The following is a 12,811-nucleotide window of genomic DNA, read 5'->3' as shown; positions in this document are numbered from 1 at the left end:
AAATGGGTATTATTCTTCAAACAGGCGACTATGCTACTGCAACTCTAACTTTTTAATGATGCAGTGAATTGATCTAACGCTTTGTTTTGCAATTACAATTGACATTTCCTGATGATATCAAAGCATTTAAAACAGATTTTGTTTAGTTATATTTAGGAATTCAATTATCTTTGAATTTTTTGAAGAACATAAATAATGACAAACATAGAATACCAAAATAAAAAAATAATAGTAATAATAATAACGAGTGCTAATTGTAACGGAAACCGTTACAGATGTTCCCCAAACGTCTCCCCAATCCCTTATTATGCCCCATTCCCCACAAGCTTCGTTGAATTAGGCAATACTTCTGTAATATAGATGGACACTTTAATTTTAAGGGTATTTTATTCGAAAACTGCTGCGAATAGCCATATGGGTATTAGCCGATCAAATTTCAGCGCATGTGCTTGCATATGTTTTCTACATTTTTCACATAAATTTTCTTATAGTGCCTCAAAATATATACATTTGTATTAAATATCAAAGAAATTCATTTCGAATAACGAACTTAAAGAAACTGTTATAACGAATTAAATTCATTACAACAAATTCGACAATTCGTTATATCGAATTCTAAAATATTTTTTGATAGGTCCTAAATGGGCTTTCGTACTTTTCTGTGTTAGCATAAAATAATTATTGACTTGAACAATGATTGATCCCGTAAACCATTTCCAAATTGATTTTGCTTAATGTAAGACACAAAAATTAGTTATGATTCATATATAAACAAATATACAATATGCCCTTATTAGACATGCTGATAGGTAGAACATGGCTCATTGAATGAACCAATTGTTCAAAATGCTTCTACGAAATAGTCGATTGAACAGAATAAAAAAAACTACTTTTGTTTTATTATTTTTGCATCAATTTATAAAAAATCAATGAATATATCAAAACTGCAATCCTGACAGTCGATTAACGGTGATACTATATGTAAATTCTTAGTAAAACTCGGTATTTCAACACTAAGTATATTGAAATCATAACAGGTGAGTTGTTCTCAAACTGCATTTTCGATAAAATCTTACAAATTAAAAGCTAGGACTTTCTCTTCAAGATTTCACATATACATTTTTCAGTAGAATGCCGGGTTAAAAGATTTGATCAGTTTAAATGCTTTGCTGAAAAAAGTTTATCTAATCACTAGAGTGTGATAGTAATAGGTGAACATTAGTTACATGTAGTTTGTTTGTTATTTTATGTCCCTCTCGAATTTTTCACTCATATAGAGACGCTACCACTTGCCCGTTATGACTGCAAATGTAGACTTATATTCGGCACTCAGGGCCATTGAGCAGTGAGGGATCTTTTTCGTGCCAGCAACTACTGCGACACGAAACCTGGTTTATACGGTCTTATCCGAAGGACCAGTCGCTACGTCCCACAGTGGGACTCGAACCCGGGACGCAAGGATCAACACCTTACACCGCGACTCTAGAGCAAACGCTCTTAACACTGCGCCACGCGGGCGACAGTTAGATAACATAATGTTACTCATAATATGCACATTATACATATACATGGTGTATTAGTATCTTTGTGCTCCTAGAGGTGTAACTAATATTAGATCATTGTTTTTACTAGATTCCGAAGTATTGTCATGGATCTTTATGGTAAAATATTGTCAGATGACTTTTTACGATGCTCTCATTGCACAAATTTCTCCTATTTCTTCGCTATTTAAACATAAAAAGCCATTGAACAATAAAAAGCTCCTGCATCACTTCTTAGAATGAAATCACTCATTCAATACATTATATGTACCTTCATTTACCAAATAATTGAATGATTTCAGCTAACCTTCCAATGAATTATACATACTAGTTTTGTAAAAAAAAAACGTCATGGTTTCCTAGATATTAATTCTATTTAACCACACAAGAGTGAATCCTGTTGAATTTGATCATCGAATGCGGTGTTAGTTGCCCGAGTTGAAGCTGATAAGGTACTCGTGTAACCTGAAATCCCCATTGAAAATTCAAATATCGAGAGCCTACTTCAATGTCGAGCAATGAATAATGCATAAAGGCTTTTATTCGTTCATATAACACAGATCAGATGGTTGATAGAGAAAGAATGAAGATATAATAACTGTTCAGCCTAAAACTTTGATGATATGACATGAGCTTAAGTGCACATATGGTAAATCTCAACTATGTTATAACATACTCAGCAAGCTTAGTCTATGTCGTATACAAAATTATATGCTGTGTAACTAGATTTTTGTGAAAATGTAGCTTTTCATTTCTATTTTTTAATAAATATGCAGGAGATGAGTTTACACAATGATGTGTCGGGTATTTTGGACGACCTTTCTTAATAATGATTTGATGAATTCTGAGAAATGGCTGTCCTCTTTATCATGTTGAATATGAAATCTTCCTTTTCTGGAAATATGCAAAATTGTTGTGTTTCAGTGAATGTATTCCAGAAGTGATTTTGTCGTCCAGATAACTTGATTAACATTACTATGTACATGTGTATATACATCAATGAAATATTTTACTCCTGGTGTTTACAGCCTTATCATCTATAGTATAAACCTGTAATTAATTTCTAAACCATCAACTTGTTTTTAATATATGATAAATCTCAGTGCACTAGTATTTCATATTTTTGGGTCTGTGTATTGTTAAGCTTGCAAATCGATCTAAACAACAAAGATCTTTTTTTTTTTCTTTTCTTTCAAAAATACGTTGACAAGAATAAAAGAAATTGCAATTACCTTCGATAGTTTTAATAGTTTTTGTATATTTTTTTTCAGTTAACATTACTGGACGATGATAGTAAAAGCCAATCGGCAGGCAGGTTCCGGATTGAAACGGGAGATTTGGAAGGTAGCGAGGAGGTGAGAACAGTACGGATAGTATAAAAATCACGTAGTGAAGAGGTAAGATTAGTACGGGTGGTATAACAGTCACGAAGCGAAGAGGTGAGAACAGTACAGGTAGTATAACAATCATGAAGAGAAGAGGTGAGAACAGTACGGGTAGTACCGGTATAATATCACGTAACGAAGATGTGAGAACAGTTCCGAGTGGTATAACAGTCACGTAGCGGAGAGGTAAAAACAGTACGAGTGTTATATCGGTTACATGGCGAAGAGGTGAGAACAATGTGGTATGACAGTCATATAGCGAAGAGGTAAGAACAGTTCGGGTTTTATAACAGTCACATACAGTGTAGCGAAGAGGTGAGTACAGATCTGAGTGGTAAGAAGAATCGCGTAGCACAGGTCCAGCGCAATACCCTGATAAAGGTATATAGCTTGATAAAGCTATATAGCTTTATCAAGGTATTACAAATACCTTGATCAAGGTATTTTATGTAATGAAAATACAAAAAAATTCTAAAAAAAAAAATAAATAAATACTGAAAGTCGAGTTTTGAGTTGTTGTCATTAAATTCACTCATGCTTGTAAAGTACTCAAACACAAAGAAATCGGTATAAAAGCATGTCATGTGAGGAGACGTTCTTTTATGCTGCCTTTTTGATACCTGAGTACTTTTCATGCACGAGTGAACACACTGACCACAACTCATAATTCTACTTTTAAATTTAATTTTTTAAGATTTTTTTTTTTTGGTATTTTCATTACATAAAATACCTTTATCAAGGTATTTGTAATACCTTGATAAAGCTATATAGCTTTATCAAGCTATATACTTTATCGGGGTATTGTGCTGGACCTGTAGCAAAGAGGTGAGAACAGTACAGGTAGTATAACAATCATGAAGAGAAGAGGTGAGAACAGTACGGGTAGTACCGGTATAATATCACGTAACGAAGATGTGAGAACAGTTCCGAGTGGTATAACAGTCACGTAGCGGAGAGGTAAAAACAGTACGAGTGTTATATCGGTTACATGGCGAAGAGGTGAGAACAATGTGGTATGACAGTCATATAGCGAAGAGGTAAGAACAGTTCGGGTTTTATAACAGTCACATACAGTGTAGCGAAGAGGTGAGTACAGATCTGAGTGGTAAGAAGAATCGCGTAGCACAGGTCCAGCGCAATACCCTGATAAAGGTATATAGCTTGATAAAGCTATATAGCTTTATCAAGGTATTACAAATACCTTGATCAAGGTATTTTATGTAATGAAAATACAAAAAAATTCTAAAAAAAAAAAAAAAAAATAAATACTGAAAGTCGAGTTTTGAGTTGTTGTCATTAAATTCACTCATGCATGTAAAGTACTCAAACACAAAGAAATCGGTATAAAAGCATGTCATGTGAGGAGACGTTCTTTTATGCTGCCTTTTTGATACCTGAGTACTTTTCATGCACGAGTGAACACACTGACCACAACTCATAATTCTACTTTTAAATTTAATTTTTTAAGATTTTTTTTTTTGGTATTTTCATTACATAAAATACCTTTATCAAGGTATTTGTAATACCTTGATAAAGCTATATAGCTTTATCAAGCTATATACCTTTATCGGGGTATTGTGCTGGACCTGTAGCAAAGAGGTGAGAACAGTATGTGTGTTATAACAGTCACGTGGCGAAAGAATCGAAAGTTCAACTAAATGAAAATTGCAAGTGCGGAGGCAGTGAATATGCAAAGATATGTTACAGTCCAAACAAAGTTTCAAGTGATAATGCATCGTTATTTGAGAACACAAAATATTTACGAAAATTTCTCGTTATATACAATAAATTTGAGTGTCTTGTGTTTGCGAAAGGAAAATTGAGTGTTAAAATAAACAAGATTGATTTGCAATAATTTACATGTCATTTTCATACGATATTATTAACCTATGATAAACAATAATTGACCGTTTGATTGTTTACAAACAGATTTGTAGATAAGGTTCACATGACCCTATTGAACGTACAATATCTTGAGTCTAATTCCCAGTCTAACTTTTTACGCTTGGTATTCAGTTTTGATTGATTGATGTTATGTGGTTTAACGTCCCATTCGAGAATTTTTCACTCATATAGAGACGTCACCATATACCGGTGAAGGGCTTCAAATTTTGACCTTTACTCGGCACTCAGGGCCATTGAGCAGTGAGGGATCTTTATCGTTCCAACGCCTGCCACGACACGGGGCCTCGATTTTTAAGGTCACAGCGAAGGACCCGCAACTTTCAGTTCAAAGTGCCGAGCACATGGCGAAGGAACAGTTGCTACCCATTTTTTATCGACTTACATCAGTCGCGGCCGAGATTCGAACTCACGACCTCCCGATCACGGAGCGAGCGCTCTACCGCCTGAGTTACCGTGAACGGTGTATTCAGTTTTGAAAGTTATATGCATTTCAAAAAAACAAAATATCCCATAAATAAGTTGGGTTTTGAATATATGTTAGTCTTATACTAAGAAAGCAACATGGAGTGAGGTTCCGTATCCCTCATGACTTAGCTATACGCGGTAATGATTATAATGTAACTATATAGAAGGCAGCTGTCTTACTAAAAATATCATTAATGTAAGACTGCCTGCTTAACCTTAGTCGAAGATTAAAATTATATAATGTTTTAACATCCTTCCTAATTAGCATAATTAGCCAAATGCTTTTTTTTTTTTTTACTTTTGATTGATTGATTGATTGTATATTGTTTTACGTCCCATTCGAGAATTTTTCACTCATATAAAGACGTCACCATATACCGGTGAAGGGCTTCAAATTTTGACCTTTACTCGGCACTCAGGGCCATTGAGCAGTGAGGGATCTTTATCGTGCCAACGCCTGCCGTGACACGGGGCCTCGGTTTTTAAGGTCTCATCCGAAAGACCTGCAACTTTCACTCCAAAGTGCCGAGCGCATGGCGAAGGAACAGTTGCTACCTATTTTTTATCGACTTAGGTCTGTCGCGGCCGAGATTCGAACTCACGACCTCCCGATCACGGAGCGAGCGCTCTACCGACTAAGCTACCGTGAACGGTTTTTTACTTTTGAATATTTTTCGGTAGTAAGTCATAATATGGTCGGCATCCTGATATGAATGGGTTTTATTTGATTACCTATCAAAAGATCAATTCATATTAAGTATAATTTCATTATTTTTTAATAAAGGTTTCAAGCAAGTTTCTTGTTTGAAAACAAAAACGGTAATTTTTGTTAGCCTCCTACGACGATTTTTGGTATTTTACCAGATTAGATGGCACCGCACGCAGCTGTCATTCTAAGTCCTGGGCAATGATTTATCATGTCTAAGATTCTTTGTCTTCAATATAGCATTTTAAAACTGTGGCAAATATATACCTGTACAAACAGATATTACTACGTGTAACTTAAGGTTGTTACAAACAAACAAAAGAGATACATAGATTGTGACATATTTCTAAACTTATTTTGATTGTAAATGATACAAATATCAAATTTCTAAATATTAAGAAATTGAAAGATTTTCTGTGATGTTAATAATCACACCTTTTTGCTTTTTTTCAATTAACGTAGATTTGATGTATCGCGATTTTTAAAAAAAAAATATTGTTTGTACCAAGTGGCTTTATACATTCGATAATTCTTTTAAATAGTTGATCTATGGTTATATCATCACGATTATGAAAAGTCAGTCCCTTCTATAATAGCACTGCTTCTCATTAAATGTGTTGCCAAGTAAAACAGGTAGGTTTTCAACTCAAGAAGGGACATTGGCCTATCAGTCAATGTTGGATAAGAATATTGTCATTCAATGAGAAACAACATACTTATCCGTTGCAAGCTTTTTTTTTCTAATTCTCTCCTATCAAATAAGATTATAACACCGTAAAATGTTTACTGGCTCCAAAGACTAATCTTTACATTATTAGCTTTTTTACAATGTGTTGTTTGGTTTTGAAGTTTGATTTTATTCCATTGATTTATATATTTTTTTTGCGAGAATTTATTCAAAATGTATGAAAAACATTGAAGGTCTAATCCTACGCAAGATGTGAAATATATGTCTTCTTAAAGTGCCCTCTGTTTGACAATTTCAATATATATATTTTTTCTTTGAACAATCTGTTTTCTTTGCTTTTAACAGGTTTCCAGCCCTATCGCTAGCCCTATTCATCTAGAAAATCCAGAATTTCAGACTCGATGGTATTTTAAATATTTCCTTGGTAAACGTAAGTAATTCAAATGTTTTTAGTTTGCCTCGGAAAATGTTCTTTTTCATATTTTCTTAACAGTATCAGTTTTAATTTAAATTCGCTTCTCATTTTTCCTGCCTGTCGTTATTGATGTACAGCTTCAGTTTGATTTTTCACTATAATGCTTCTTTCAGTCTTAATGTCTTGGCTGAAAAGTACAAAAATAGACATGCAGCAAAAAATACCTATACATTGGTTCAATTCTATTAAAACTTCCCCTTTTAGACTTTGCATATACAACGGAAAATATAGATGTAACTATTTGTCAAAACGAAATAAATCAACACACCCGAAGTTCAAATTTTCATCAAAAATAATTTCTATGATAGTTTCTTTGCAGTAATAAAAGGCGCAGTAAGGCATCGCAAGCTAAATCAGTCAATTGAAATTAAAAGTGCGGCAAAGATACAAAATCGACATTGACAACAAAATGTTTCACGAAGTGAAGAGTCTCGAGTAAATGTAAAATTCTCGACAACGATACGTAAAATAAGGAAACCAGAGAGAGAAGGTGATAAAAAGACAATGACAAATATTCCTCGGGGATTCATAAAAAAACAAATATATTAAGCTTGTTCGAAGGAAATAGGGAAAATAAAACGAATGTTCCAGCTAGCGGTGTAAACAGAAAATAATCTCTTCGTTCAAAACAAGTACACAGCTTTAATGATGATGCACTTTAATTAATCCTTTTTTTTATTCTTACATTCATCAACATTTTATTTTGGATTAGCTTGCAGATATTGTTCGTTATTCTTGTATTTAGTTATCTGTAACAAAGAAAAGCCACCGCGTTCAAAACACTTACGATGTCGCCGGCTAATTCTCACCTCACTCGTATAACTTTGTCCTATTCAGACGCAACGTGATAATATGCACTTCAAAAACAATTCAGTCATTAGATATATTGTTGTAGCACTGTACTATTGTCCCCATCTCTCTCTCTCTCTCTCTCTCTCTCTCTATGTATAATTTATCTATTTCCATGTTGTTACCCTGCAGTCCATTTGTTTCACTTCTTTTTCCCAAATTTCATTATATGCAACATCAAAAGTCATTATTTCTTTGGAGGATTTTGATTTATTTTCTTTTTTTAAATTTGTGTTGAAAACAAAATGTATTTAAAATTCAGTCTTATGAGACAAAGGATTATCTTGCCCTATGTTTACACCAGTGGATATCCTCTATATACATTAAGCCTACGCAAAATGAATTTGAGAAATATATAAGTATTCTGCCTTCGGTTCCTGAAAATCCTTGTAAGACCTTTCTTTCGTTTTTTTATTGTACGGATATTTATGGGTTTTAGAGTGACATTTATGTTTTTCAGAAAGAAATAATTCTAACTTTAGAGATTTGGCTGTCAAGTTGTTATTATCTTCTATTTAAGTCTATTAGATGTTACATGTACTTTTTAAACCTTGAACGAAAGAAAACATTGTCTTGTCTTAAATACAAAGAATTAAAATGTTTTAGATGCGTAAATATACTTACCTTGTCACTGGTCATTTACAAAATTATTTTGTTAAAAAACACTCTGATTGTACACACAAGTACTCTGAAATTGATATTAAAAAGATGCTTGAGTTTCTGATTGACAATATCTAGTATGTAGTTTTTGGAGATCAGATCTTCCAACAATCTGTTGGAATTCCCATGGGTACCAATTGCTCCCCCTTATTAGCAGACCTATTTTTGTATTCATATGAAGCAGAATTTATTCAAAAACTTCTACATGAGGAGAAGAAAGCACTTGCTGTGGCCTTCAACTCGACATTTCGATATATCGACGACGTAGTATCAATTAACAATAGTTAATTTCATTCATATGTCGACTCGATATATCCCAGTGAGCTTGAAATGAAAGATACCACAGATTCTGACACATCTGTTTCATATTTAGATACTTTACTAGAAAAAGACGTTAATGGTAACCTAACAACAAAGCTTTATGATAAACGTGATGACATCAACTTTTCAATCGTCAACTTCCCTTACTTCCCTGTAGCAATATACCCTTATCACCTGCATATGGGGTTTATGTCTCTCAGTTGATTCGATACGCCAGAGCATGCTCTACGTATGAACAATTTCTGAAACGAGGCAAGCTATATATTGACGAACAATTTGACGAAACAAGGATATCATCAATCTCTTTTGAAGTCATCTTTTCGCAAGTTTTTCGGTCGATACAATGACTTTGTCAGCACGTACAACTGTCATTGAGTCAAATGCTGACTGACTTTTTCATACTGATTGTTAGGCCATTATTTATACACTGAACTGTCTACAGATATTTCCGGTTTTTGTTTCCCGATCATGACAAGGAGCATACGGCTGGTGTGACCGGTCGGTAGGGGATGCTCACTCCTCCATGGCACCTGATCCCACCTTTAAATTTTGAGGTCCGTGTTTGCTCTGCTCCAAATTCGTATCGTTTCATTGGACTTTTGAGATTGAATACTGTTCGTTATGAAGTATTTCATGCATGTGCATGTAGTATATGTATACAATTGAGACCAAATTAATTATGTTTTTATCAGGGAACTAATAAAATCACAACCTGCTTAGAGAGAAATAAATAATGGAAGATTACACATACATTAAAATTTTATTTAAAGCTAAATCCTTTTAGGAAAATCCATATAGATATTTTAAACCTCATTTACATTTTCTAATAGATTATTTTATTTATATCATATTCTGTTACGGGAGGGGTTGAAATGGTTAATATGATAATTATGCACTCCGACTTTATTTTCTTTCAGTTCATCAGAACTACGTTGGAATAGACACGGACAAGGACCCATTCATACTGTCTGTGGTCGTCACGGACGCTAATAACCATAACGTTCCACAGTATAGAGCCGTACTATGGAGAAAAAATGTAAGTTAGTTACTGATAACCATAACGTTCCACAGTATAATATGCATAATAGTATGATAACCATAGCGTTTGACAGTATAGAACCTTACTATATAGGAAATGAAAGATAGTTAATGATAAACCTAGTGTTCCACAGTATAGAACTGTGCTATGGAGAAAACATGAAACTTTTTAACTGTTAACCATATGTTCCATAGTACAAGTTTGATGCAGTAAAATTTGATTTTTTTTCATGAAGCTTTTAATCAAAATTTGAATTCAGGTGACCAGAAACATTAATATAAATTATCTAGATTCTGTTAGAATACGTACAGTAACTGTTAGTTAATTCTTTTTCATAAATAATGTTCCCTAAATTCCGTCTTTTCTTTACCGTTTGTTTGGATGTATGTACATGTATGTCATTCCTATCAACATCCATTTCCTGAGTATTTTACTGTATGTTCTGTGTCCTTGTGTTTTTCCTTCCTGCATTTGGTCTATGTAAGTTTTGTGCAGAAGGTTTAGTCAATAGAGACTTGAACTTCGATATTCGAAAGGACAATATATATTCTCAGGCAACCTCTGGCAAAACATTAGGCCATCCAACAATATATTCCCTATTATTTTCGTTGCCGAATTGCGTTGCAGTAAGGCAGACTTGTATAGTCATTAATGCTGCATTTGAATTGTTGAGTCTTATTGCCTTTTTGCTTCCTCTTTGATTGTAAGGTCTTTCTGGATTGTTTAATCATGTGCCCTTCAGTCGATGCGTTTTATCGCTACATTTAGAATCTAATTAAACTCTGCTGTGCTTTGTCTTTTATTACGTTGTATCTTTATTCTTTTTCTAATGTCAGTTTGGATCCTAGAATGTAAATGAGCATTATATTTGTTGGAACAATTTAACGTGTAGACTATGCTTTATCTTTTTATGTCACGGATGACAAAAGATTGAAATGCTCAAGTTCAAATGATTGGCTTTTGTTTTTGTTTTTGTTTTTTTTTAATCAAACTTTAAGATGTAGAAGGAATTTAAGATACAAAGAACCTTTGCCCACAAGAAATTATATAAAATTTTGAGACCATTTTAGAAAAGGTTGCCTGTGGATGTGTGTATTTCTGTAATCACTGGTTATTTATATGAATGATATTTTATTCCACTGTATTCTTCGTTTCTTAGGGGTAAGAAAAAAAAAATCTTTCAGAGAAATAGGGTGAGTTGAAATATTGACTAGCTACAATTACTAGTACATGTAATTACAAACAATGCTCTTTGAAATAGATGGAAAAGTCTACGAGTGGAAACTTTGACGTATACATATATATGAGTCATTCGTCAGTTTTTATGTACCTACGCTCACTGTATATACTGACATCGGCGACTATATGTGGCGAGACAAGTCTTTTTCTGTCTGCAGAATGGGCAACACAATGTACCTACCATGACTGTATATACTGTAATCTATCAGTACATATTGACACCGGCGACAGTATGTGTCAAGATGATTTTTTTTCTCTCCCTGCAGATTGGGTGACAAAGTGTTTCTATATCGAGGTCAGCGAAGATGTTTGCTACATTTTTATATTTTTTTCGCTAAAAGTATTCCTTGAAGAGTATTGTACTGGGGTGAGAAGTGGAGAAAGATATATTTAGTATTTAAAATTAATTAAAATTAATCATGTTAATTGCACCATTATCCCTCTTTAGAGTGCGACTTGTATTTTATATATGGCATTTTATTGCAGCTGCTTTGTTAGAGATAAAAATGACATCTGTGTGTTTTAAACTTTGATTTTCTTTTAGTGAACATACAATTTCATGATAACTGAAGATCTGAATATATGTTAACATGCATATCAATATAAACAGAGAAACTCGTGCAGACTATTGCAATGCATCGCGCTTCATGAAATATGCCTTCCTACAAATCATTAACACCAATTACATTCATAAAACTACTCAATATCCTTAAGCAATCCTTAGTGTGGGGTGACAATATGTGCGGTGAGGATAGACACATATTGTTCCCGGCGACATTATGAACCGATAGACGAGAATATGTGCAGTGAAAGTACTAGGTGCATATTATCGCCAACGGCAACATGTAAAGGGCGACAATATGTATAGTCAAAAAGGGGTATTCAAAAATTTTGTTTTTTAGCATTGATATGTTAATTACAGACTTTTTAAGTGGGCATATTACATGAAATGCACTATAATGCCATATACTATAAAGATATGTTCAGTCTTTGTGAATATCAATACGCATGAGCATACACAACAATGGTATTTACGTCGAAAATTAAACTTCAGATTTCATGAGATCTCACAAACTAACGTAATTTTAAACGCACAATTGACATTTTTAACTCTAAGGAAGCAGCTCCAGAAAGAAGCTTTATTTAATATACAAGTTGCACCCTCAAAAGGGAAAAAGGGGACAATTAAAATGATTAATATGAATTCTCTCTCTCTTTCTTCGACAAAATGTGCATTTGTTACTAATTATGTGCCAACTTGTGGGGTACATTTTGTCGCCCATTCTGTAGGGGGGAAAAGGCACATATTGTCGCCTTGTCCATATGTTCGTGGATGACAATACTCAGTATGTACAGTGAGTAAAGGTATACTTTGTCGCCATGCGAGAATACTAGTAATCTATGTATTAATACATTATTAGTTGATTAAACACGAATCTACCTTTCATCATCTGCATTGATACTAAATGTAAATTTGCTCATAAAATTAATTTTTTTACATCAACATTAATCTGAATTTGTTGACAACCTTGTTTTTT

At 33.6% G+C, this 12,811-nt stretch overlaps 1 protein-coding gene across 2 annotated transcripts in view; it reads left to right on the top strand.

Annotated features, from left to right (window-relative positions):
• The window catches only part of LOC133179087 (GTPase-activating Rap/Ran-GAP domain-like protein 3), a 64,230-nt gene that overhangs the window by 36,050 nt on the left and 15,369 nt on the right, over positions 1–12,811 (top strand). For both annotated transcript variants that reach the window (XM_061313817.1, XM_061313818.1), the window contains exons 3-5: positions 2,813–2,896; positions 7,036–7,120; positions 9,913–10,031. In XM_061313817.1, the coding sequence (XP_061169801.1) occupies positions 2,813–2,896; positions 7,036–7,120; positions 9,913–10,031 (288 nt within the window). The remainder of the gene's footprint in view (positions 1–2,812; positions 2,897–7,035; positions 7,121–9,912; positions 10,032–12,811) is intronic.

This window comes from Saccostrea echinata, unplaced genomic scaffold (genome assembly GCF_033153115.1).
Source record: "Saccostrea echinata isolate AGI-Se365-2 ecotype Australia unplaced genomic scaffold, CSIRO_AGI_Sech_v1 ptg000004l, whole genome shotgun sequence".
Classification (NCBI taxonomy): domain Eukaryota; kingdom Metazoa; phylum Mollusca; class Bivalvia; order Ostreida; family Ostreidae; genus Saccostrea; species Saccostrea echinata.
The sequence above is the reverse complement of the archived record's forward strand: the minus strand, read 5'-3'. Positions and strand labels throughout refer to the sequence as shown.